The 24,499-nt window shown below is 30.3% G+C and overlaps 1 protein-coding gene across 1 annotated transcript in view; it reads right to left on the bottom strand.

Moving 5' to 3' along the window:
• LOC129961646 (Kv channel-interacting protein 4-like) overlaps positions 1-24,499 on the bottom strand; it is a 287,185-nt gene that overhangs the window by 94,295 nt on the left and 168,391 nt on the right. Inside the window, exon 4 of the mRNA XM_056075172.1 lies at positions 5,212-5,424. Within this exon, the coding sequence (XP_055931147.1) occupies positions 5,212-5,424 (213 nt within the window). The remainder of the gene's footprint in view (positions 1-5,211; positions 5,425-24,499) is intronic.

Here is a 24,499-nt window from a genome sequence, read left to right as displayed (position 1 = left end):
CTAGAAATGCAATGATTTTATGGCAAAAACAGACCTTTTTTTATCGACATATTATTTATTTATATGCACATTAAGTTTAATATATATATATTCGGAATAATAATAATGCAAATTACAAAATTAAGTTATTTGTATTCTTCGCCCATTGAGAGTATATTTAAATACTACGATGGGTGATCCAAAAAAAAAGTTTACAAGGTAAAGTAAAAGTGCTTTATCAATAATAGACACAGGATACAAATGGTAATTAAGAGTCACTTCTCTACATAATCACCAAACCTGTCAAGGCATTTATCACTCCGCTGGACCAGTTTGTTTCACCCGTATTTGTAATAATCAGATTCCTGGCTATTGAGCCAGTTCTCGGCACCTTTATGTGCCTTACTGTCTGATATGAACCTTTTTTCGGATAAATGTTTCTTCAATGCCGGGAAAAGGAAATAGTCACTGGGAGCCAAATCGAGGCTGTATGGGGATGGTTCCAGACCTGCCACTTAAATGTTTCCAGCAATCTCGCTTCAAAAAAATGACACCATTTCACCACCAGTTGTCTACTCATTGCTTCGTCCCCGTACTCTTCAGCGATTTGTCAGGGAATGTCCGATGGGGACACATTCTTGGCCCATAGAAATCGTATCACGGCTCGCATCTCCATGTGAGACCACTTTTCTAAACGTCTTATCATTACTGTCGCTGTTTCAGGTCTCAGCACTAAGACTGTCTGCTCGAACGACCGGTCGAAGACAACTAGGGCCATCTGTCTCCACTCTGGTTAACAATATTCCCATTCACAATTTTTACTTTCCAAATGCTTCTGCTTGTGAGTTGACTCAAATTTATTTTGAATAAAAATTGGATGTAAAATTCATCAAATGAGTGAATTCTGTGCAGAATTAATCGATAAAAATGTGCTAAAAATAAAAAAAAGGAAAGTATTATCTAATGATGATGAAATAAATAGAATTATCATACTGTTTTCTTATTATATATATATATATATATATATATATATATATATATATATATATATTCCTAAAGATTTAAAGTAATCATTTTACAAAAGATTTTTATCAAACACTCTTTCAAATGAAACTTGAACCTTATAAAATGTTTCACGAAAAACTAAAGTGCTTTGCAAACGTAAGGATGTATCGCTATGAAAGATATTTCCATTGGTCGCCGTATCACATATATACAGCAGTATGGAAGCATCGAGCGAATAACATTTGCGGATGACACAGTTTTCTTCAGCTTTTAAAACAAAAGACAGTTTATTTCAAACACTATTCAAATAAATAAGGTACTTTCCCCCAAACAACCAAATCCTATTTGCATATGGAAGCCTACTCCAGTTGTTACGTCAATAAAATGTATTCGATGTACGTGCGAATGTTCAAATTTTACGTAACTTCTCTCTTCAGCTTTCTCTATAAATTATTCATTCAGTGAAACAATTTCCAAAAATGTCTGCGCGTTGTTTCTGGATATAGTCTACTAAAACTTCTCTTTTCTACTTCTGTGCAAGTTTTCATCCAATGAAACAATTCCCAAATATGTCTGTGCATTGTCTCAAGATACAGTCAACTCAAACAGTCAGCAATGTTTGGCAATCATTCGACATCTTTTTAAAATTTTTAGAGCGTTCACTTTCTCGCCATTTTTAATTAGCTGTATTGATATAAAAGTGCTTTAAATCTCCAATTCATGCCAAAATTGGCTGAATTTTTAGATCAGATGTTTCCAGTCTTCTCATAAAGTTACATTTCTAACCTATGGGATCAATTAAGGTTACCGTCAAAAAATAGGTTTGCTGTTTTAGTGTTAGAAAAAAAAACGCGGTATACTGTACAATAGGATGGAACAAAAAAAATCAATTTTTGATTTATAATTTACAATAGAGCGTTAAAATTGCTTTTTGGTGGAGAAAAAATAAATTGTAAATATGTAAAATATTGGAGTATGTCTTGATGCTACAAAGATGTTAAATTTTCATAAATTTGAAATATTTGTTGTATTTTAAATCTTTTTAACGGAAAATCAACTTTTGATTTTTAATTTGTAATAGCGCGGAAAAGTTGCCATTTGGTGTAGATAAATTGAATAAAAATTATAACAAAAATATTAGAGTATATCTTGAAGTGTCTCAAGGACATTAAAGTTCCATAAAAACCCACTTTTTGCAACTTTTTAAGGATTTTTAAGGATTTTAAGGATTATGAAATAAAAAGTTTTCATTAGGCATTGCCATATGAATGAAAGTATAAAAACAGTTTTACTGTTGCTCTGGCATGGCACTGAGTCCTTGCCGGAGCGATTGTTATTGAGGTAAGGCGGCGATTTGTCTGCGTCCGGTGACAAGGACAGAGCTGGTTTCAAATTAGTAGCTTTGTCGAGTTCATTTGATTTGGCGTCTCCCCTACATCCATTATATAACTGATTTGTAAGTTTGTGATTGTGTGTTTTGCTGTGAGTAAAAATGGAGCAGTCTAAGTGAAGATAAGACAAATACCGGAGTCTTCTATTTTTGGGAAATTTAGGGATTTGCTTGAACTTAAACATACTACTGCCGAATCTATATTATATTAGACATAACGCTTGCTTCATTGAAGGATTGCTTCAGAGAAGGATCCTTCTGTAAGCAAAATATGTGACTCTTTAGTTCCTACACTAGAACAAATATGGTCAATAACTTCTATTCCCGTTGCTTCTAGCAAAAGAATTTCACAAAAGATAAAAGCTTACCATGATAAATACAGGAATTTATTAAAGTCTAAAAGCAGAAAATGTTCAAAAAAGTTTAATCCCTACCTCACTGAATTTAGAGAAGAAGCTAGAACGTTTATTTGATATTGCTGACTTCTATGAAAAAAAAGTGAAAGTTATGGAATAAAAGGTTCTAAACTATCAATGTTCGAACATAAAAATGGTTATAGGTAATATTGATACTGCTACCTCAAGCGTTTTGAGGAAGGAAGAAGCAAAAAAGACTAAAGAACTACAGAAAATTGTTAAGTTTAATCAAGAACGGACAAAAAATACTAGTACATCAGAAACGATTACTGTAGACAATGACAACGCTGAAGAAAAAAGTATTCTTTACAAAAAGAGGTAAGCTACCAGATCCATCAAATAGACAAGAAGCGATAAAACTACCAAGTACTTGTGTGGTTTAATATTAAGTTAAAACTCAATACAGGAGGCATCTGAAGCTGAACTAAATAGATTAAGGTAACGGTTATCGACTTTCCCTGGCTTCCTTGTCACATGCAAGCAGTGGAAAGAGCTGTGAGAATGGGGCCGAATCGTCTCAAAAAGTCTATGGTTCAATCGCATGAAAAATAAACATAAGAGCAAAAATTCACTCGCGTGTAAATATGCTAAAATTTAGTTTAAAAAATCTGTTTGATGTGGCAATGAAGTAGAAAGAAACATTTTGCAGCTGTAGCATTTGTAATCATTAAGGATACAGAAGTCAGAAACGCAAACGTTGACATCAAAACATATTTTTTTTTGTTATTATACTTTGCAATTAATAATCTTTAAAAATTTTAATGCTTATATACGCATTTAAAATCATCTTTCGTAACATTATATGAAAGAAAAATTCATAAAAAGATTTTATCATAGGTTATAATTTTTCAATTTTTTTACAAATTTTAAGCTCTTTGCGGCATTTCGAGATATTGTTGTATTGCAACCAGAATTTTTAAAAATTCTTTTTGAATCTAAAAACTAACTTTTCACCACTATTGCCAAACGCTTCAGCTATGTTTTGCTTCCTATATTTTGTGATTTAAGGTAGAACAAAATATCGTTATCTATTATCGAGATTATTAATCTAATTCTTAATCTTGTATGTTCATCGGGACGGACTCTGTAATAAAATTTATAGATATGACTGGGGCTTATTTAAGTAACATAATTTGTATTGTATTATACAAAATTAATTGAAAGTAAGAATATCCTCTTTATTTTTCATATACAACACACTACCTGTCTTGTGCATCAAATTATATAATTTCGGATTTTAATACGGTGGAAATTAATTTAATAGGTACACTTAAGTATTCCAGATGATCATTATAATGTGTAGAATGAAATATAATGAATGACTTTAATAAAATGTGTCATAAAAGCAGTCCAATAAATTTATAGATCAGGTGCTTAAATTATTCAAAGAAAATGTAATAGGTTTCCATTGTAATTTAAAAATTTACATTTTATTCAAACTTAGATATTCATTATTTCCAGTTCAATGCAAAAATATTCCCTGATAACTAATACTTCTGAAATTTTATACAAGCCATTTGATCACTTCAAAATAAAGAATAAAACTGATTAAGAAGTGAATGAAGCACAGCTTGCTAAGAAAATATAGGAGAAGCCATTAGTTTCCATACATATAATGAGAGCAGTGATGAATTTCGTTTTCGTTTTTTGGAAAGTGGGCTAAATGAAAAGGGATGCAACTAACAAAGAAAAGAGGATTGACAATATTCCATTGTCTGGTTGTGGTACCATCCTTCACATAGAGAATATTTCAAATACACCACATTGAATGCCGATAATTCATGGAACCATGGCAAAATTACATGAAATTTAAAATGGCAAGTTTGATCACGGACACCAGCAGATCCGGAAGATCAAAAGCTGCAATAGGTGAAATTTCATGATACCATGGCAAAACTGCATGAAATTTAAAAGGGCGTTTGATCACGGACACAAGCGGATCCGGAAGATCAAGAACTGCGATAGTTGAAATTTAATGATAAGTTTTCATCTGTGTTCTGTACGCTGCATTGAAAGTACATGCTGCATGAATGATGGACTATAGAATAACGGAGAGACTATAGAACTCCGTTAGTGACATCTCTTTTCAATTGGTTCGTCTTCCAAAAAACTGAAGCGAGATTAGTCACCGTTTTTACCAGTTGTATGGAAACCTATGACTGACTTTACAGTATGCAATATACACCGTTTTCTTGGGCGTATTAACGCTGTTGATTTCTTTATGCTATAAAAGTCTCCAATTAGGGCTTACTTGACTTAACACAGATAAATAAAGACCCCTGAGCAGTAATCTCAAACGAAACCAAATTTAATAAGAGAAATTATTTCAAGCAATCCTGAGGATCACAAAAGATCATTCTTTATTTAATAGCTCCGTTTACTAAATCACCAATATCTTAAATGTTAAGAAAGTAAACTTACTTGGAACGTCTTGTCCACGTGTTCCCGGAGGGCCTTCTCTTCCGCTCCCGTGAAAGATTTGCGCCCCATGAGGGCGTACACGGAACAGATGATATCCGTCAGCTCTTTTTTCGTGATGCGACCGTCACCGTTCAGATCGTACAACTTAAAGGCCCAATGGAGTTTTTCCTGAATACTTCCGCGGCACAGCACGGACAGACACTGGATGAAGTCCTGGAAGCAGAGTGAAATGAATTGAATTTAAAAAGAGTTTTATAAACACACTTTAATAGATATACTAAACAATAAAAAAATAATCCATTTCTATTTTTCAATATTTAGTTTCTGGAATTGAAATACAGATGGCGCTGTTATGTGCAGGATTAAAATTTAATTTAATTAACGATAAATTAATAAGTATTAAAGTTCATTTCCTGGGATAATTGCAAGTGAAAACTTTCCGTAAGATATTTTATACATAGTTTGTTCATAATGGCTAATGCAAGCAAAGCTATTTTTTAAAATTGTATTATTTTATTAGAAATTCCCCTCGGGGGGCACCTCGAAATGAGGATGAGATACTTCCGGAATGGTGGTTAGATCTCGCCACCCTGGAGGGTACACGAAAAAATGGAGATCTGGCTCTCCCATTGATGACGGGAAGGGTTGTACCTTGGCCGGTGATGGGCCTTAGGTCTCAATCACAGTTCCCTCCAGTGTAGCTGTCACGGCGGTCCGGTCATTCAGTATTTATTCACTATGCATCTGCCTCTAGTGGGTAGTAGAATCAATTATATGATTTATTCTATTAGAAAATTGATGAATAAAAATATTATATATCTGGCTCTCTCTCCATTAGTAATTATCGTGTTAACTTAATCTTAAGCCGGACAGACAGATATCTTCAGAAAAGATTTTGCTCAAAATTTGATAGAAATCTACGAATGGGGTATAAAGACAATATACGAAATTTAAAACTTCTAGCTCAAAACGTTTTTGAGTTACTTTTGGCAAAGACAGGCAAACGTTTTCAGAAATGTTTTTTTCAAACTTAGGGGTTTCCAAACTTGGAGAATCGTCAAAATCTAGAGTTCGAATTTACAATACTTTCTCCATTCTTCGTATACTAGAAAGTGGAGATAAACTTTTAATATTTAATATAATATTAGATTTTAAAACCAGAAATTCTTTGCTAAAATATGTGACATTTTCCATAAATAATATATGCATTTATATCTAAATAGTAATTTTAATTTCCCTTTGATATTTTTAGTTGTTGCATATCAGTCTTTCTCTTCGTGTTAATATAGAAAGAGATGAAAAAAAAAAAAAAAATAACAACCGCAAGCACAGAATGAGACGTTCATTTCGACTCTTACTCGAGTTCGACTGAACCACCTTGGCCTGCGACATGCTTTTACTCAGTCACAATGCCAAGAAAATTCAATTAAGAATCCATTCTAGTAAAAAGAAATATCAACACATGCTTCTGAAAAATCGTACTTAAGAGAGAGCGAAGCAGCTTAATTCGTTATGTAAAGTGATTTTGATTTCGAAAAAATTATTTTCGACATTCCATTGTTTGCTTTTAACGAACCAGCTAGACTAAATCACAAAAAAAGGTCTTAAAATAGTCCGAGAAAGGGCCAATTCGTTTACGCTCTTACCAGTCAGAACCGAAATCTAATTCCAACTCGCATTTAATAACGTCGGATTACAGCATTTAGCTTTTAACGTTACGCTAAGCGGATTAGCAAACTATTCTTTTCTCTATCCATTGCTCCCCTTTCTTGAGACTAGTTATTTCTGGCGCACACATGCCATTATATCGTTTTATCGCGTCTCCACGCTACATTACATGCGATAAATTGGAGACGCCCAAAAGTAGTGACCTGTGAGTATTGTTAACATATTGCTACTGGGTCGCTTCGAGCTGAAAGCTCCTCTGTGCAAGTTTTCTACGAACTGCTGATTGATTGTCTGTGAGCGGCATTATTTTATAAAAGGGTGTTGGTCAGAGTTTTAGGCGAATTAACGCTCAGATATCCCTAGTTGGGGAAATTTTCAAATCTGTCAAAAAGAACATTTTACAGAATATCTGAATACAACTATTTTTATAAAGTAAGATTTAATAAGCAAAAAAAACCCATCGATTATTTGTTAAAGAAACTAATGATCAGTTTTTTATGATTTTTTTTATAAAATCGAAAAATTTGTTTGACCTTAACCATTGGTTTTCATTCTTTTAGTATCAGGAAGAAAAATAGGAAATGATAACCAGTTTTGAAATTTAAATAATTAAAACTTCCTTCTGTTATTCCTAAGGATTATAACTCATTTTATTTTTCTAGAAAAAGAATATGCTTTTTCTTATTTTGACTATATCCTATGACCGTTGTACCTGTGTACCTATCCTATTCCGAATAATATTTTATAACAGTGATGTCAAATTAAATCATTCATTTGCAGGGTGCCATCTAAACGTTTCAAGAGAGTGAAATAAAATCTCAATTAAGTTGAAAGTGATAATTGTGTGTGATTATTAATTCCATAAGAAAGGAATGCTGTACCAGGAAAAATACAAATTATCTCTCTCTCTCTTCAAATTCATGAGATAAGACAAGTTGTTTAGCCAAAATCTGGGGAATGTCTGTTCTGATCAAAAGTAACAAAAAAAAAAAAATGAGTTGTCTCAAAACAATTTTAAGTATGAAAGACTTATCAATCATAGTATATTTTTCTTCGTATTACTTATCGGTACCAAAATAATATATATTCGTATTTCAAGGGTTAAATTTAAAATTAAGTTTTGAAATTTTGTTGAAATTAATCATATATATATCTTTAACAAAAGCCGGAGTCAGTGCTTATGGCCTGAGCAAGGACATGCTTTACAAGCATGTTTTTGACTACTAAATATTTCTCATTTTTTAGTTTACACCTAAATTAAGTAACGTGTATTTACAAATAAAATTATTAAAAAGTAGGCATTCGATACATCTCTTGAAAAATTACTTTTCAGTTCTGATTTTACAAATTTTGCATTCATATTCCTTGGGTAATTCAATAGATTTTTGTTTTGAGTTTATCATGAAAATTTCATTTCGTCTTCAAATTATCATCATTTTCTTATTTATTTAGAAATTATAAATGAAATTTAAACTCACTACCAGCTATTTTTATCAAATATTAGTGCAAAGTGTAAATCATTCACTGTTGAAACAGCGTTTCATTCTGTTGTGGGAAGAATTCGAAATTTCTTTTGTTAACATAAACTGTCACAGATGACAAAATGAAGAAAAACTGGTCTTTGAATTACAAAATATATTAGTAACAAAATTTGACTCCACATTTAATTATCTTCAAGAATCTTAAAGAAATCTGAAACTACAGTTATTTTTAATCCTACGCAATTTTTCAAACCCAGTTTCTAACTAATTATGAATAATTTATTCATCGGACGATAATTTCGACGAAGTTCCAGTTACTGGGACACTAGCAACCTTTCGTTAATAACAGCTCATTATTTTCAATTAGTTCTCAGAAACATGTTTGCTTCTGCTCTGCAGTTTTCAAAACTACAAATCTGAATATTCCAAAGGTTGAATAACTTTGTTGCAGTAAGTAACCGACGTGTTCTAATTAGTATTTCACAATAAACCTGGTTAGCAGTGATGCCAATTTTATGATGTCTAAGACACATCATTTCAATATTTATTGAGATAGAAAATCTGATATTCAAAATTTTGCTAAGTTATAAACCACTTGACTTTTTAGTTTTCTCTGTTATCTAATGAGACAGTAGTTTCTGCCTTGCGAATTTTATGTCGTCTTGATTCCTCTTACAATTGACAGAATACTCTAGATATTTTAAGTATTCAAACTATTTTTGTAGAATTGTTAAGTTTATGAATGATTTATTTTTAGTTTATGTTTATATCGTTTGGTTTATAAATGGTAATTTAATTTAATACATAAGTTATGAACCTTTTATTCGTTTTGTGCGTGAAATCTTTTCAGTTTATAAATATTGAGAAGATAAGAAATGCTTCCTCGTCTTGCGACCAAAATAGTTTCACATTTTGCTAGGGAATTAGATAAATTATTAGGGAGGTTAGAATATTCTTTGAGATTGCAGTTTCAAAAATAAAAATAAGGTACACATAACATAAGGTAATGAACACAAAACATAAGGTAGGTAAACACTTGATTATCTTTTAAAGCTGCATAAAACAAAATGGAACGGAACGAAAAAGACAAGTTTTAAGGAAAGTGACTATATTAAAAATTCATGTTTTTTCGAAAATCTGATTTCTTTAAATTTAATATTCTTAATGTTTGACCAATTTTATTTTTATAAAATAGTTTGAATTTTGTTTCCAAATATACATTTTGTGTGAGTTTTATATTTTCATTCATATGCTTTTTAATGCTATTTTAAATCTTTGAATGCTGTTTTCTCAAATTTTAATCTTTGGTAGAATTTTCTTAAGAGAAACCTCATAGATTAAAATCTAATGCATAATTTTTGCCCAAATTTGCTGTAAGAATTTCTTAATATGTTCCGCAATTCCTGAACTGAAGAATAAGAAATTTATCAATTCAGAAATGTATTATTATTGGCGTTTTAATGCTTAACAATAATGAAAATAATAGAAATTTCCTATTATTTATCATTTGAACGATAATATTTTTTTTAAAAAAAGGATAGAAATACAGCTTATTTTTAAGTCAGGAACTAAGTTTTATATTTATTAAGCGATCTCCAAAATTTAAGCAAATCATTTGATTAGTTTAATTATAAATTAAAAGATTTTCGCTTTATACCTTTTTTGTAGTTCCAAAAAAAAGTCATTTTTTTCCACTTCTTTAAAAAAACACTTTTATCAATTGAATGGTATACTTTGGTTTCAATGATATTTTTTCAATCCTTTTTAATCAAAAATATAAAAATGTATCGAATTTGGAGGCTTTTTGAAAACATTATCCCGAACATAGTCACATAATAAATGTGTATTCATAAACAGCAAAATTTGCAAATGTTTAAAAAAAAAAATCCTTATGCAATAGATATTTTATGAGCAAATTGGCATTCAATTTCCTATGTAATTTTTTAGTATAGGAAAAAAAAAATGGAGAGTTAAATTCACTATTTTGTTATCTTATATTTTACTTTATTTAAAAGTAATACCAGCTGATGGAGTCTCCCCGAAACTTTTTCACATATTCATTTAAAAAAGATATCTCACTCATTTCCAATGGAATTGTGGACCTTGGGCAAGATAATGAACCCCAAGATATATGTATTTTTTATTATGAGACTTTATTTTATTATGAAGTGTAGTGAGAATAGTAGTATTTAGAGTTTATTATGAGAGTATTTTTATAGTATATGAAAGAAAATTGAGTTTTCATTTTTAAAACCTTTTTTTGATACATTGAAACGAAAATTTAATACAAAACCACAATTTTTTTTATTAGATCGCATTCCAAATTTTATTTAATTCGGTCAGTAATTTTTGAATTATTGCATTTTTAGGTATACGAAATTACAGACAGACAGACAGACGATAAACTCTGATAGGTTTTGTTTGGGCCGGGATAGCCTTGTTGGTAGAGCGTTGGATTCGCGTCCCTTGGGTTGAGAGTTCGAACCCTACCGGCCGAAGACTCCTCGTGTGTGGTGGATGGCGCACGTATAAATCTGCCGTAGTCACAAAGTCCTCCATGTCGGGAGTAATAATACTGAGGTTACTGTATCAGGGGTGATTGCTCTCTGATTCAGGTCTAAAGTACGATCTGTGGATGAGTGAATGAAATGCATGAATGAAGTCCGCCCAGTAAAAAGGATTGTGACGTGTGTGTAGCTAAGTCGTATTCTTGGCCCTAGATGGCGCTACTGAAAAACAATAGAAGCCCTCTTGACTTAAAATCGCTTGGCTGACTGAATCCCACTGACTTCTAAAGTCAGTGAGCATGTCTATGACAAGTGCCATTAGAAACAACAGCAACAACAACAGGTTTTGTTTAAAATTTGATTAGGATCTGAAGTTTATATACTAAAATTGTATATCAATTTTTTTAAACATTTAGCTGAGGCATTAACCTAAAAAAAGTAAATGCTAATACATAATTTATAATGCTGAACACTAAAATTTAAAAAAAAAATCTATACCAGTACCAAAAGGCAAGTAACATACTCCAGTCAGAACTCAGTGATTTACTACAATTAGCACAAGACAAGTTCAGTAAATTCCAACACTTGTGCCATTGACTTTGGAAGGAGAGTAAAAGATTTTGTCTGTTATCTCTCTTGTTCTCTAATCTTGTTACGTCTGTCTATCTTTCTGATTTTGTCTTGTTACTTCATTCGCAGAAAATAACAGAGCAAATTTTAGAAACAGTGAGAAGCAGTAAGTCATTTAACTCATAACTGAAGACTTCTACGATTTATTTATTACATCTCAGCGAACAATTACTATTAAACAAATATTTCATAAATCATGAAATTTCACGTATATGACTTAAACAATGTGTGTTATCTACCGTTAAAATCCGAGAAATATTCTTAAACTAGATGAATATAAAGGACGCTCCATGTTTTTTTTTTATATTTCTCGCAAACGAAGTATACAAAGAGAAATAATCGTAATCGTAAAAAAAAAAAAAAAAAAAAAAATGCATTTCTACATTTTGATAAATCTCTCTCAAGCACCCTTGAGTCCGAAAACACGATTTTAGAATGATATATATTTGTCTAACTGTCCTGTTGTACGTAAACACGATAACTCAACAACGCAGTATGTTGATGTATTGAAATTTAGCATGTAATCGTAACAGTAAATGTGTAGATTTCTCTCCAAATTAGAAATAAGTACATTGAATTGATGTCTGTCGGTCTGTCAAAGGTATGTGAACACAATAACTGGAAAATGTGAAAAGCTATGTGAGTGAAAATATATATGCGTTTTTATCTTTTAAATTACACATATTTAATATAAAATCTTGGGCCAAATCTGTCGAAAGAGTCATTTGTTAGATTGTGTATTCACATCTATGTGAATGTCAACTTAATGAGTCAGAAACACAATGACTCAGATAAATGAAATTTGGTATGCCATCTTGCAAACAAAATAACCTGAATTTCTTCACATTTTGTACCCAGTAGGTGGATAGGTAGATGTTCAAAAATATATATCTAGTTTTTTGTATTTTATTACGAGTTTAGTTTAGTTATATTAACGTCCCGTTTTAATGCAACTCTAGGGTTATTTTTTGACTGACTTCGTAATTTTGAACCGTGGTCAGATGACGAGGACGTTACCTGAGCTGACACCTCCCTCTCCAAATCACACCACCGGGAGGATGTTTGGTCATGACGGATTTAACATGCAACAGACCCCTTACAAGACGGTTTTTCGGTGGAATCAGGTCATGAACCTGAAATCCTCCGGTTCCGAAGCCGGGACCTTACCACCAGACCGCCGCGGCCCCATATTTTATTACGAAACATAAAATATAAATACTGCCTCATTAGTTATTGCGAAGTTAGGAGGAGATGTTAAACCTTGCTAACTGCCATAATATTCCGGTTTGTCACCTACCTTCTTGCACCGGGGTTGCGGTGGCTGGTGATAAGGTCTCGGCTACTGAACCGGAGGGTTTCAAGTTTGAGACCCAATTCCACCAAAGAACCGTCATGTAAGCGGGTCTGGTGCACGCTAAATTCGTCTGGCCAAACGTCCTCCCACTCGTGTGGTGTGGAAGCTTGGAGAAGGGTGCCAGCTCAGGTGTCGTCTTCGTCTTCTGGCTGCGATTTAAAATTACGAGACCCGTCCCAAAATAGTCCTAGTGTTGCTTTAAAATGGGACGTTAATATAACGAAACCAATCATTCGTGTACGTTTCGACTGTCTCTAATGCTAATGGGTGCAGAGACAGATAGAAATGAGAATATAAAAAGCGTATATTGTTTCAGAATACTACAAAGTTAAGGGGAGAATGCTGCCAACTCGGATTAAATTAAGGAATTAAAGACCGCTGATGAATTATTCTGTATTATTAAAATTTAATGAAGGGTGCATGAGTGAGCATGTTCAAACTTGGAAAATAATGAGATTTCAGATAACAATTGTTTACTCTACTATAAAAGCAGGAAAAAAACTGAGTTTAAAGATTTCCTAACAGATATTAACATTTGTTTGTTATTCTTTTTATTGAAATATAACATGGAATTAAAATGTCAGATGAAAGTGTTTTACATTTATTTGTTAAAATGTCAGATAAAATTTACATCTTGTCATTACCGATCAGAACGCTATTATAATAATTTCTGTTTCATTTCTTGATAATATTCCTATTTCATTGGGGCTATTTTGCAAAATGAAATTATTAATGAAAATATACCTCATTATCAAAAACTGTAAAAGATATCTAATGTTGTAATGTTATTAATTATGTTTTTCATTTACATTTTCTTGCCTCTTTTTATATAAGATAAAAGAACTCTTGCCTTTGAGAGAAACATCACATTAGTGCCGCTTTTCCAAACTCATAAAAAAAAGTTCTTATATCACAAGAAGAAATCTCCAAGCTCTTCAGAACAACTGAAGAATACTCGAAAAACACGAAACACATTTTTTTGTAGGTAAAATCCTCTTAGAAATCATGCTTAACTAAGCAAGAATTTTATAGAATTATTTTAAATGTTTCGGTTTGATGTGCTTTGATGTTACCAGAATAGGAGACATGCTTTTGAAAAAAATTAGTTTTCAGTAAAAAGAATTGTTTCTAATTTTTGACTTAATGACGAAATGGTATTTGATTAAGAATCAGATTTTGAGTTTTTGTTCACTAAATCAGACACATTTTAAAAATTTGCTTTTAATGGAATGGAATTCAACGTAGTTTATCCCTAGTTTAAAAGCAGTAAATCCTCATAGTGAATAACAGAAGATCATTTTAAATAGAATAAGAGGCTCTATCCAACATTTTAAAATTTTATATTATCTTAGTATAGAAAAAATCCCTTTTTAAAGAATTTTTTGAAGTTTTATTACAAATAAAATTTTAGATTACGATATTAACATTACATTGAATGATTTTTAAAAATTTTCAACAAAAGTAGCAAAAATAAATGAATTTAAAGATTGCCAGAAAAATGATTTAAGTATATATAATTTTTAATTTAAAACAGTAATTCATTAATTATCATTAATTAAAGTTATTTTAATATGAAAATTTTCCTTCCATGGTAAAAAAAAACCTAATGATTTTATTCACCACTAATTATATTATTGTAAATTAGTAAAAAAAAAAAAAAAAAAAAAAAAAAAAAAAAAAAAATAACGAATAGTATCAAGGTAAATGTGAATTGCTATGTATTCTAAGATAAATTTAAATTTTATATACAATTCCATCAATATTTGTACTTTTTTCTTGCTATTTTGTTTAGTTTGATTTCTTCCTTACTAGAAAAAAGATGTAAAAATAAAAAAAATGCAAAATGTAATTGAAAGATGTAATAGTATCATAACTCAAATCTTTGTATATTGGAGTATTGAAATTTTGTAAACTTGTGTTTTTCGCTGATAATATAGTATTTTTATAGTTTCCTAATTTAATTATCTGTTAAACGCTTTATTCAGTTAAATTTTTGCTTCTATAAGTGTGGCGCCATCTCTTTGTGAATTAGAGAGAAGCATTTATTAACCATTAATAAAAATGGATTAAAAAGCAAAAAGTAAAAAGTAGAAACAATTAAATTTTTTTTAAAAAAAAATCCATTTTTAACAGAGTAATAAAATCGGTTTTTTAAAAATTACTTTTATTAAATTTATTTTTAATTTGTTTATTTATTTCTTTTTAATAGTTTTGAATGCTCATTTATTGTATGATTTGCCCATTTATTGAACTTTACGTATAATATTTACTAAGTGTCAGATTATGTCTTCGACTGATATAAAATTTTATATATTTTTAACTGATGATTCACGGTGCTCAGGTGGAAGAGGGGGCAGAAAATTTTTTAAGGCCTCTTCATTACATTTTCTAAAAAAATTACCAATATTTTCCACTAGCAAACATAATTCTTTCAGTCTCTTTTGGTTCCATAAAAACTTTGAAACCATGTCTGTAAGTGATTTTTAAAGGCCACTTACAGACAGCATGGTCCAGAAAACGTATTGAATCAAATATCCCTTATTTCAATAGAGACTATGATTTTAATTGAGGGCCCTTGAATTAATTTAAATCCATACGTTCTTCTCATTAGTGTTAATATGACTTATTTCTTTGTAAATATTTAAGCTTTTCTGACCAAGAGAGCAAGTTCAATATTCAGTGTTGTTATTAAAGAATATATACTGCATTTCTAATATTTGGAAGATTCTCAAATCTACCATAACTTTCTCTACCATAATCTAACATAACTAAAAAAAACTTAATCTGATGTTTTAATTAAAAAATATTTTTAAGTCTCCAAAAAAATGACAAAGATTATGAATCAAAGAAGGCATTAATTTAATGAAAGTAGATTCTTTTTGTTGCTTGTTTATTAAATCTGAAAGATAACAAGAAAGAGATTAAAGTTTTAGTTCGCGACGGTCATTTCTTTAATTATAAGTTTGAATAAAATCTCGTTTACTAAAGAATTCATAATTTTTTGTCCATAATTTCTATTTCATTTCATTACTGCTGTTATTAAAGAAAATATAAAGTTATAAGTTTTCTAAGCATGCTACTTTGTAAGTCGTAGCATTAATAATTGTCGAGTCTTGTTAAGTTTTTTTGTTAACATATTACTTTTCTGTACTTATATTTGTGAATACATTCTTTTCTGAAACAAACTCCTACAGAATGTAAAAATAAAATGGCGTCATTCTTTCTTTATGTAAAAAAATAGAAGACGGATTAAGAAAGAAGAAAGTATGCACATTAAATGCTTTCCAAGTTAATTATTAATTTAAAATAATCAATAAATGTTTTCATATTCAAGACATTTGACCATTTCTTTAAATGCTTTTAGAAATTTTAAAAGAACTTATTGAAGGAATTAACACATTTATTATATAAATAAAACAAAGAATTGCTTTTAATCGTCTCTAATTCATATTTTGAAGTTTCATTAAAAATTACCTCCCGCTTTCTTGTAAAATTCCTAACTATTTTTATACTTCACGTGCGCTGGCGTCTTATAAATGATTTTAAAAAACATTTTGATTTAAATTTGGTGAACCTTTTTGATTCAAATGCTGTTATTGGAATTTTCTAGTAATTCAGATTTTTCTTTAATTTTGAATTTTGAATTGATATAATAGTAGAATAGCATTTGAAGTTCGAATTTCTTTATTTAGAGTTAAAACTGAATGAATTGTGAAAAAAAAGTTTTTGTATTTGAATTGCTTTTACTGCTTTCTTACTCATTGAAACTATTATTTCTAAAATAATTGATTTTTTTTGTCTGATAATAATTACTATATTAATTAAAAATGAATTAAATTTTATTTATTTATTTATTAGGCATTCATTGAATGTTATTTATTAAATCTGCTGTATATTAGAAATAAACCTTTGCTACCATTTTTATCTTAAAAATACCATTTTCTGTTCTTAAATTATTTTATTCCAGTTTGTTATTAATTATAATTTTTAAATAAATAGAAATATTTATTATGATTTCCTTAGTTCCGAATTAGTCAAATCCCACAACAAATTATTAGAAACAGTGCTCAATATAAATGCCCTATAATAGAATTTCATCTTAAAAAAAGAGATTAAAGTATAGAAACGAAATTGTTTAGTTTTTTTTTAAGGAAATTTATGATATGAATAAAGAATAAATATTAGTCAACAAATTAATTTCATCCTGTCTTCGATAGATATCATAAATATATATATAAAAAAGTTATTTTAAACAGTAATGATTGTTTACGCCTTTCTACGATGGTTTTCCGGTCATTTAATAAAATGTAAATGTGCGATCAGATAGCCATTTTTATGGGTATTAAGATCGAAGTTTGATTTCCATGATAGAAAGATTATGTTTCTGGAATTTTCAGGTATATTGATTTCCATTTCTCTTCTGCTACTTTCCAGAGTGCATTATTCTTGGTTGTATTCCCATCGAAATAGCTCTTGGCACAGTAGTCCTTGGATGATACGTCAAAGGACTTCACAAGAATACGTCTAAAAGGTACATATAAAATATCAATGTTTATTTTTTCAAGAATGTAACGGTGCTTTTCGACATATTATAAGTAGATTTATGTGGAGTAAATGTGTAATTCTTTAAAATTCATTGGGGTAAAAAAAAATAAGGAAATAGAAATTCTTCTACAAATAGCGGAATAAAATTTTCTCCTGATAATAAGCTGCATTGATTTGAAAATTTTTCCTCCATCATCTTATTTTTTATTTGACACTGTATAGCAAGCACTCTGTGATAAGCATGAACTTTTCGCTGAAGCTTTGAAGGATCCAGGTTTGTACATTTTTTCATGTTTTATATAATAAATAGACCTATTTTTGTGGTTTTCGTTTAGGTAAACTCAGGCTTCATCAAAATCACAATGTTTCCATTTACCATCTGTTAAAGAGTTTTCTTAAAAGTTTTTACAAGCTGTTCTGCATTGAGCAATATGTCTTAGCAAAAACCGGTGGAGTTTTGTTTGTTGAAAATCTTGTTTTATTATTTTATATAATGTTGCCACAGATGTATTTTAATTGATTTCTACGGAGTTTTCACTTATAGCCAGCAATTTGACTATAGAAAGATTTGCAATAATACATTTTTCGAAGCTACTTTCCATGCAGAAGAAATGATTGGAATATTCATCTTCAGATTACGAATACTGCTTATTTTGCCCTTACAAATTTTAATTCAACGCCTTTCGCGACGTTTTTAAACAATGGAATAGAAATATTTCTCTTTAGAAAGTGCAAAAGCACATCATTTCATTCATAGTTTGTTTACATGCAAAATATTGAAAGTAAAAGAAAAATTTAGAAATATTAGATTTCTTATGTCAAATAATAAGTTGTTGCCAGAAATTTTTATTCCAAAACATCCTCTTTCCTAAATTCTTTATTGAAAACGTGTGAATATACCCTCTGTATTAAGAACTTCAAAATAAGACAACACATATCTTCAAGTATAATATAACGAATTTGAAAATCTTATATTTGAATATTTTGGTGAATTTCGAATTTTATATCTATTTTCTTAAATTATTAGTTTAGAATCTAAAGACTGTAAGATCGTTGATTCTGAAAAAACTTTACCACTCACAAGCAACAAAAAGATTAATAAAATGTAAATTCTATTCAAAAGGTAATAAATATCTTTCGAAAGGAAATATTGGAATTGTAAACATGTTGCTTTTGACAAAAGATAACTTCTTACATTAGCGAAAAGAAAAGGATTTCGTACGACGAATTTTGATAAACATAAAATACACAGCACAAACTCATTTGTAAAGCTAGGAAAAAATTTCCCAGGAGTATATCATATATATTTGCGAAAAGTTTTCTTGAAGCACCAAAAAAATGTTATACTGGAATCTCGAAAACATTTTGATAACAGGGAAATATTCTTAAAGAAGAAAACATTTTTTTCTGCCAATAGAAAAGTATGCTTTTCCCGCAAAATATAATTGATTTTATGTAGATCATTTTGAGGTTTTTTTTAATGGCATGACGGTGATCCGGAGGAAAAGGGATGAGTTTGGATATAGGTTGTCTAATTTAAATCACATGTGAATAAAGCTAAATTCCATTAAAAAATATAAGTAATATTGCAATAATATTTTGTACACAAATACCCCATGTATTCTTTTGAATATGCAATTTAAATATTCAAATTATGGAAGAAGAGAAATATTTCATTTTTCGGCCGGCAGAGGAAAAATAAATTAAATTATTTCTGTGCAACATAAGTTGCTTATTTTTAAGCAACCACGTCCAACAACTTTTCTTTCAAGAAAAAAATGCGACATTATTAATATTCTTGTGCAATATTCAATCATAATTTCTTTAATTCTATTCATTTTAATGCATTTGTAGCCTATTTAATTTTCTTGCAAAAGCTCTAGTACATTCAAAACTGGGAATCATTCGTCAAAAATTTTCAATGGCAAGTTCATATAACGAACGACACAGTATTACTAACACAGCAGCGCCATTTCCCATATATCAGAGAAAATATTACCATTTTTCCTTCTATTGAAAAATCAAATATTGCTCAGTCTGGAGAATGTGTGTGTAGAAAATTTGGTTGTGATTCAGCCAGAAATTTTCGCGCAGGGCTTATTTTTAAACATTTCTATTTAATTTATAGCACCCTTCATTTTCTCTCTCCCTTTTTAAGCTTTTATTTTGTTAAATATAAAACAATGTAATTTGATAAATATATTTCAAATAATTTTCAAAAGAAACCAAGGAAATAAGATTTCAAAATAGTTTCTTAGAGTGGTTTATTTGCCAACCTTAATCACTTGATTATCGGAATTTCAACAGTGACGCACCTGGTACCTGTTGGAAGATTTATTTATGTTTTTCTTTATTAAAATAACAATGAAACAGAATGCATATATTGAGTTATGGTACCAAAGAATGCTATCTTCGCTATAGGATAAAGCATGTGTAATCGATCACAATAATACATTCATCATGACAGCGTCTTGCATGCGCGTTTCTAAATTTATCTAATATTTTGGATTGTCTGGAGAAATAACGTTTGCGTATTCAATCCCAGCGAAAGAAAAAGGCCGCGGTGGCCTGGTGGTAAGTTCTTGGCTTGTGAGTCTTAAGGTTTCAGGTTCGAGACCCGGTTCCACCGAAGAACCGTCTAGAAAGGGGGTCTGTTGCACGTTAAATCCGTCATGCCAAATGTCCTCCCGCTGGTGTGGTGTGGTGTGGTGTGGAGAGGGGGGTGCCAGCTCAGGTGTCGTCTTCGTCATCTGACCGCTGTTCAAAATTACGAGGTCCGTCCCAAAATAGCCCTAGTGTTGCTTTACAACGGGACGTTAATATAACTAAACTAAACTAAACCCAGCGAAAGAAAATATTCCAAATATTTTTTTTTTATTTATTAGTAAATTTCCTATATTAAACATTTAAAAATGAATAACTAACTACTGAAATCTTTCTAATTTTTGAAGTACATTGAAAATTTTCTTCATGTTTCAGTCAATTATGATTAAATATCGCAATTACTTTTAATAGTAATCTCCGTTGTAGTTGAGAGATAAGAAGTTATAATTAGAACGTATGGTAAATGACCAACTATCCGGGAATTTTCAGTCTGTGAAGGCTCCATTCTTCTGAATATATCAAACATTTAGGAGTAAAATTAAACAAGCATCTGCTCAGTTTTTGCCCAATCTTACTGTTTATCTCTAAAACAAGAGAAGATTAACAGAACATTTTTATCTATTTTCTTGGCAGCAAAATAAAAAAAGAAGGATTGAATATTCTTCAACAGAAGAATCTGTAATATTCTGTCCCTGAACATGATATTTCATGGTAAAGAATTTTAAAAATAGCTCAAAAGGATACTTACTGAACGGATGCCGGATTAACAATTCTCGACCTTAGTGACAAAACTGAAAAATCAAGGATATTCAAGAATTTTAACGATATCTCCATTAGGATTCGTGTTAAGAGTTTGTTCTATAACATCGAGAGCCCTGTTACGGGAGCTATATAAAACGGAGAAGCACAGACAAGAGTTAATCAATTAGTTGGGTAGAATGCAGTGATAGTCGAGTGAATTCTCTCTTCGGAGAATTGATCTCCAGGAAGTTCTTTCTTCGCGCTTTGCTACTTGTTGGTGTCGTCTGTGTTTTATTATGCATGTATCATGTTTTCGAGTAGAGTAAAGAACGTTTATCCATTATAATTAAAATATTAAGACACATTATTTTAATGGACTTTTCCCCATTCACCCATCGGATAGAATTTTTGACAATAGCATTTAGAGATCGTAACGAGATAACCATTGATTGTGTAATTTCATAGAAACGTGCGTATGATTTAAAAAAAAATATTGACTCAGATATAATAAAAATGGAAATTGCAAATTATGAAAGTAATAGAAATTATATACCTCGTTATTGACAAAGTAGATTGCTTCATGATGGTATCTAATATCATAAAAATGCATTAGATTATATACTAACTACATGCTATTAAACATCCTGTGCATCTGTGTTCTTCATTTCCGAATCGAAAAGCAGACACAGTGTTAACTCGTTTACGCATTGGGTATGCTAGATTCACCCACCTTTACTTGTTGTTAGGTGAACAACCACCTCTATGTCCTCAATGTGACGGTCAAATTTCTGTCTAACATATAATGACAGAATAACGAAATTTGAATGCTCAGCGTTTGCTATTTTTTCACACATGAACACACCATTACCTTTCTGACTTCATAAAACACCGAATGCTCAAATTTTTTGCGTTTTTAAAGTCTATAAAATTTTATGCACTCATTTAAATCTTGTTTGTTTTTAAGTAGAGTTGTACATGTGCGTTTTTGATTATTGTACATTGATATGATTTTAACTTTGGTTTGGCGAAGCATAGTTAAAACCATAGCTTTTGCCCCTGAAAATCCATAGAAATTCAAATCCAGATTCAATACTTTTCTCTCACTTCAGTGAATAATATTAAAAAAAGTGATACATGTTGTATTAAAATTTCCAAAGCTTAGAATTGCTTTTTAGAAAGAATAATATTATTTATATTGTGACTTCATGTAATTTTTGGAAGAGGATTTCAAAATTCAAGTTTGAGGAGGCATCGATTTGCAAAATTGTGCATCTTTAATTAAATAACTAATGACTCTTTCTTGCATCTCTCAATTATTTTATTGGGTGAGTATTTTTGTTGGGATATAGGGGCTAAAATTGGTAATTATGGCTATGATAGGACTACAAATTACTCAAAAGCTATATAAATACTAAAATTGGTTGAGTTTGCCATTATCTAATATTCACATAAGTTTAATATTTTTATGTAAAATGTTATTTACAATTTTTGCTATATTTGTCAAAATGAATCGAATTCCGAGATTAAATGATAATAGAAAGAAATTAATATAACGTTCTTTTTTTAATATAATTTATTTCCGCTTTTAAGAGTAATAATAAAACCTTTTTTTCCCTTTATTCTGAATTTACCAATTTCAATACTGTTTTTGGCAGCTTTCAATCAAAATGTTTCAAATTAAGCATTAAAAAATTTAAATTTTAAGTTTGTTAAACGATTTTGTATAGTATATGTTGCATGTATTTGCTGGTAAATGAAATATCTTTTTTTTTATTAAATTTCTTTTGTGATATATTTTTCAATTAATATAGGATTGAATGTATATTTAAAAAAGAGCTCCCTAGGAATTCCGGTTAAAACCGAAATGATTGTGACAAATTCATTCTCCGAGATATAAGTGCAATTCCTTAAGAAAGAGAAATGAAATGCCTTTGTTTCTGGCACCCTGAATCAGCGATAGGCGTCAAGATATTATCACGTGCATTGCATTCGAAAAATGATGCTGAATTCGCATCTTGTTTATCTTCAATGCATTTTTAAAGAAGATAAAAATGAAAGAAAACTGTTTAAATCATTTTTATAAAGAGTTTCAGAAAATAGAAAATAGTTTTTGCTTTCTAATATACAAAGTACATAAGGTATTGTAATCGGCATAAAAATTCTAACTCGAGATTTTGACGAATGTCCACGTTTCCAACATCTTTGAGTGCGAAAACACACTTTTGGAATCATGCCTCCTATCTATCCTTCCATCTGTCGAGATACAATACGACAGCTTTGAGTGACATTTGATATATTGATAAGGTTTAACTAAGTTCATGTTGAATTTTTTGAAAAACATTCTAACACTATTATATTTTTGAATATTTGCATATAACAGATAAAAAAAGCGTCTATGAAATAAAATATACTAGTAAAAAGGAAAATGCTTTTCAAAAATTGGAAAAAACAGAGCTGATTTTGTGGCTCAAAAGAAGTATAAAACAGAAATTTTCTAGTTCAGAGAATTTTCAAATAATTCGCTAGAAATGTTGTGGATAGCTTAAAAAGTATATTATCTAGTTTCTGAATAAAAAAATAAGTTATATTTCTGTCCGTTCTTTAAATATTGGGATTCAACTGATAAATAGAACGGAATTTTCAATTTTTTTTTCACATTAAACAGTACTAAAACAGCTATAAGGTATTTCAAAATAAGTAGATTATTCATTCTTTAGTTTAGGAACTGTAGAACATATATTGAGAAAGTATCATACCAAATTTGAACAAAAAAAATATTTATTACAAATTGTAATTTATGAGGTTTTTCTTCAGAAAATTCTATCAAAGATCAGAATTTGAGAAAATAGCCTTTAAAGATGCGAAATAGCATTAAAACGTATGTGAATGAAAATATAAGAATTGGAATATAATTTCCATAAAAATAGACTTACAAAGAAAATATCAGTTTTATAATAACAGTATAAAAACAGTTTTAGAAAGAAACCTGTTCGAACATTAAGAATATTAAGTTTTTAAAAAAATTTACAATTTTGCAAGAAATCGACTTTTTAAAGGTCACCTACCTAACATCACAGTTGTTGGTGAATTTTTGAATGAAATCCGCTCAGAGGAAATCTATATGTCCTGCTATCCGAATATAAATAAACGCAATTACTACAAAATGTAAAGAGCTAAATAAATAAAATTCGGTGGACATATTTATAATCTAACTGTAGATATGTAAGTCAGCCATCTAACTCTCCGACTAGCCACGAAGGCACACCGATTTAAACATAAAAACTGAATGACCGGACCGCCGCAACAGCAACATTGGCGGGAACTGTGGTTGAGTCCTAAGGGTCGTCACCGGCCACAGTACAACCCTCCCCGAAGGAAGTACGTCCCGTCATCGATGGGAGGAGTCAGATACCCCACCTATTAGTGTACCCCTCCAGGGTAGCGAGATCCAACCACCATGCCGGAAGCATCTCATCCTCATTTCTAGGTGCCCCCGGGGGTATACTGTAGATATGTATCAAATAGTGAACAGAATTCTTCAAAGTGTTAACCGTATGTCAGTTTTTACTTTTGCACATATGTAAACATAGAAATTCACAAACGCAATGTCTTAAATAAGCATAATTTGTTACGTCATCTCATTATTATATTACGTCATATTTGTAGTTCGAATTTTAATTTCCATCGATCGGGAAAAAAGCTTTCAAATTACATATGTAATTTTCTAGTACTTGCCTATTGTATTAATCACCAAAAAA

Source organism: Argiope bruennichi, chromosome 2 (genome assembly GCF_947563725.1).
Source record: "Argiope bruennichi chromosome 2, qqArgBrue1.1, whole genome shotgun sequence".
NCBI classification, from domain to species: Eukaryota; Metazoa; Arthropoda; class Arachnida; order Araneae; family Araneidae; genus Argiope; species Argiope bruennichi.
The sequence above is the reverse complement of the archived record's forward strand: the minus strand, read 5'-3'. Positions and strand labels throughout refer to the sequence as shown.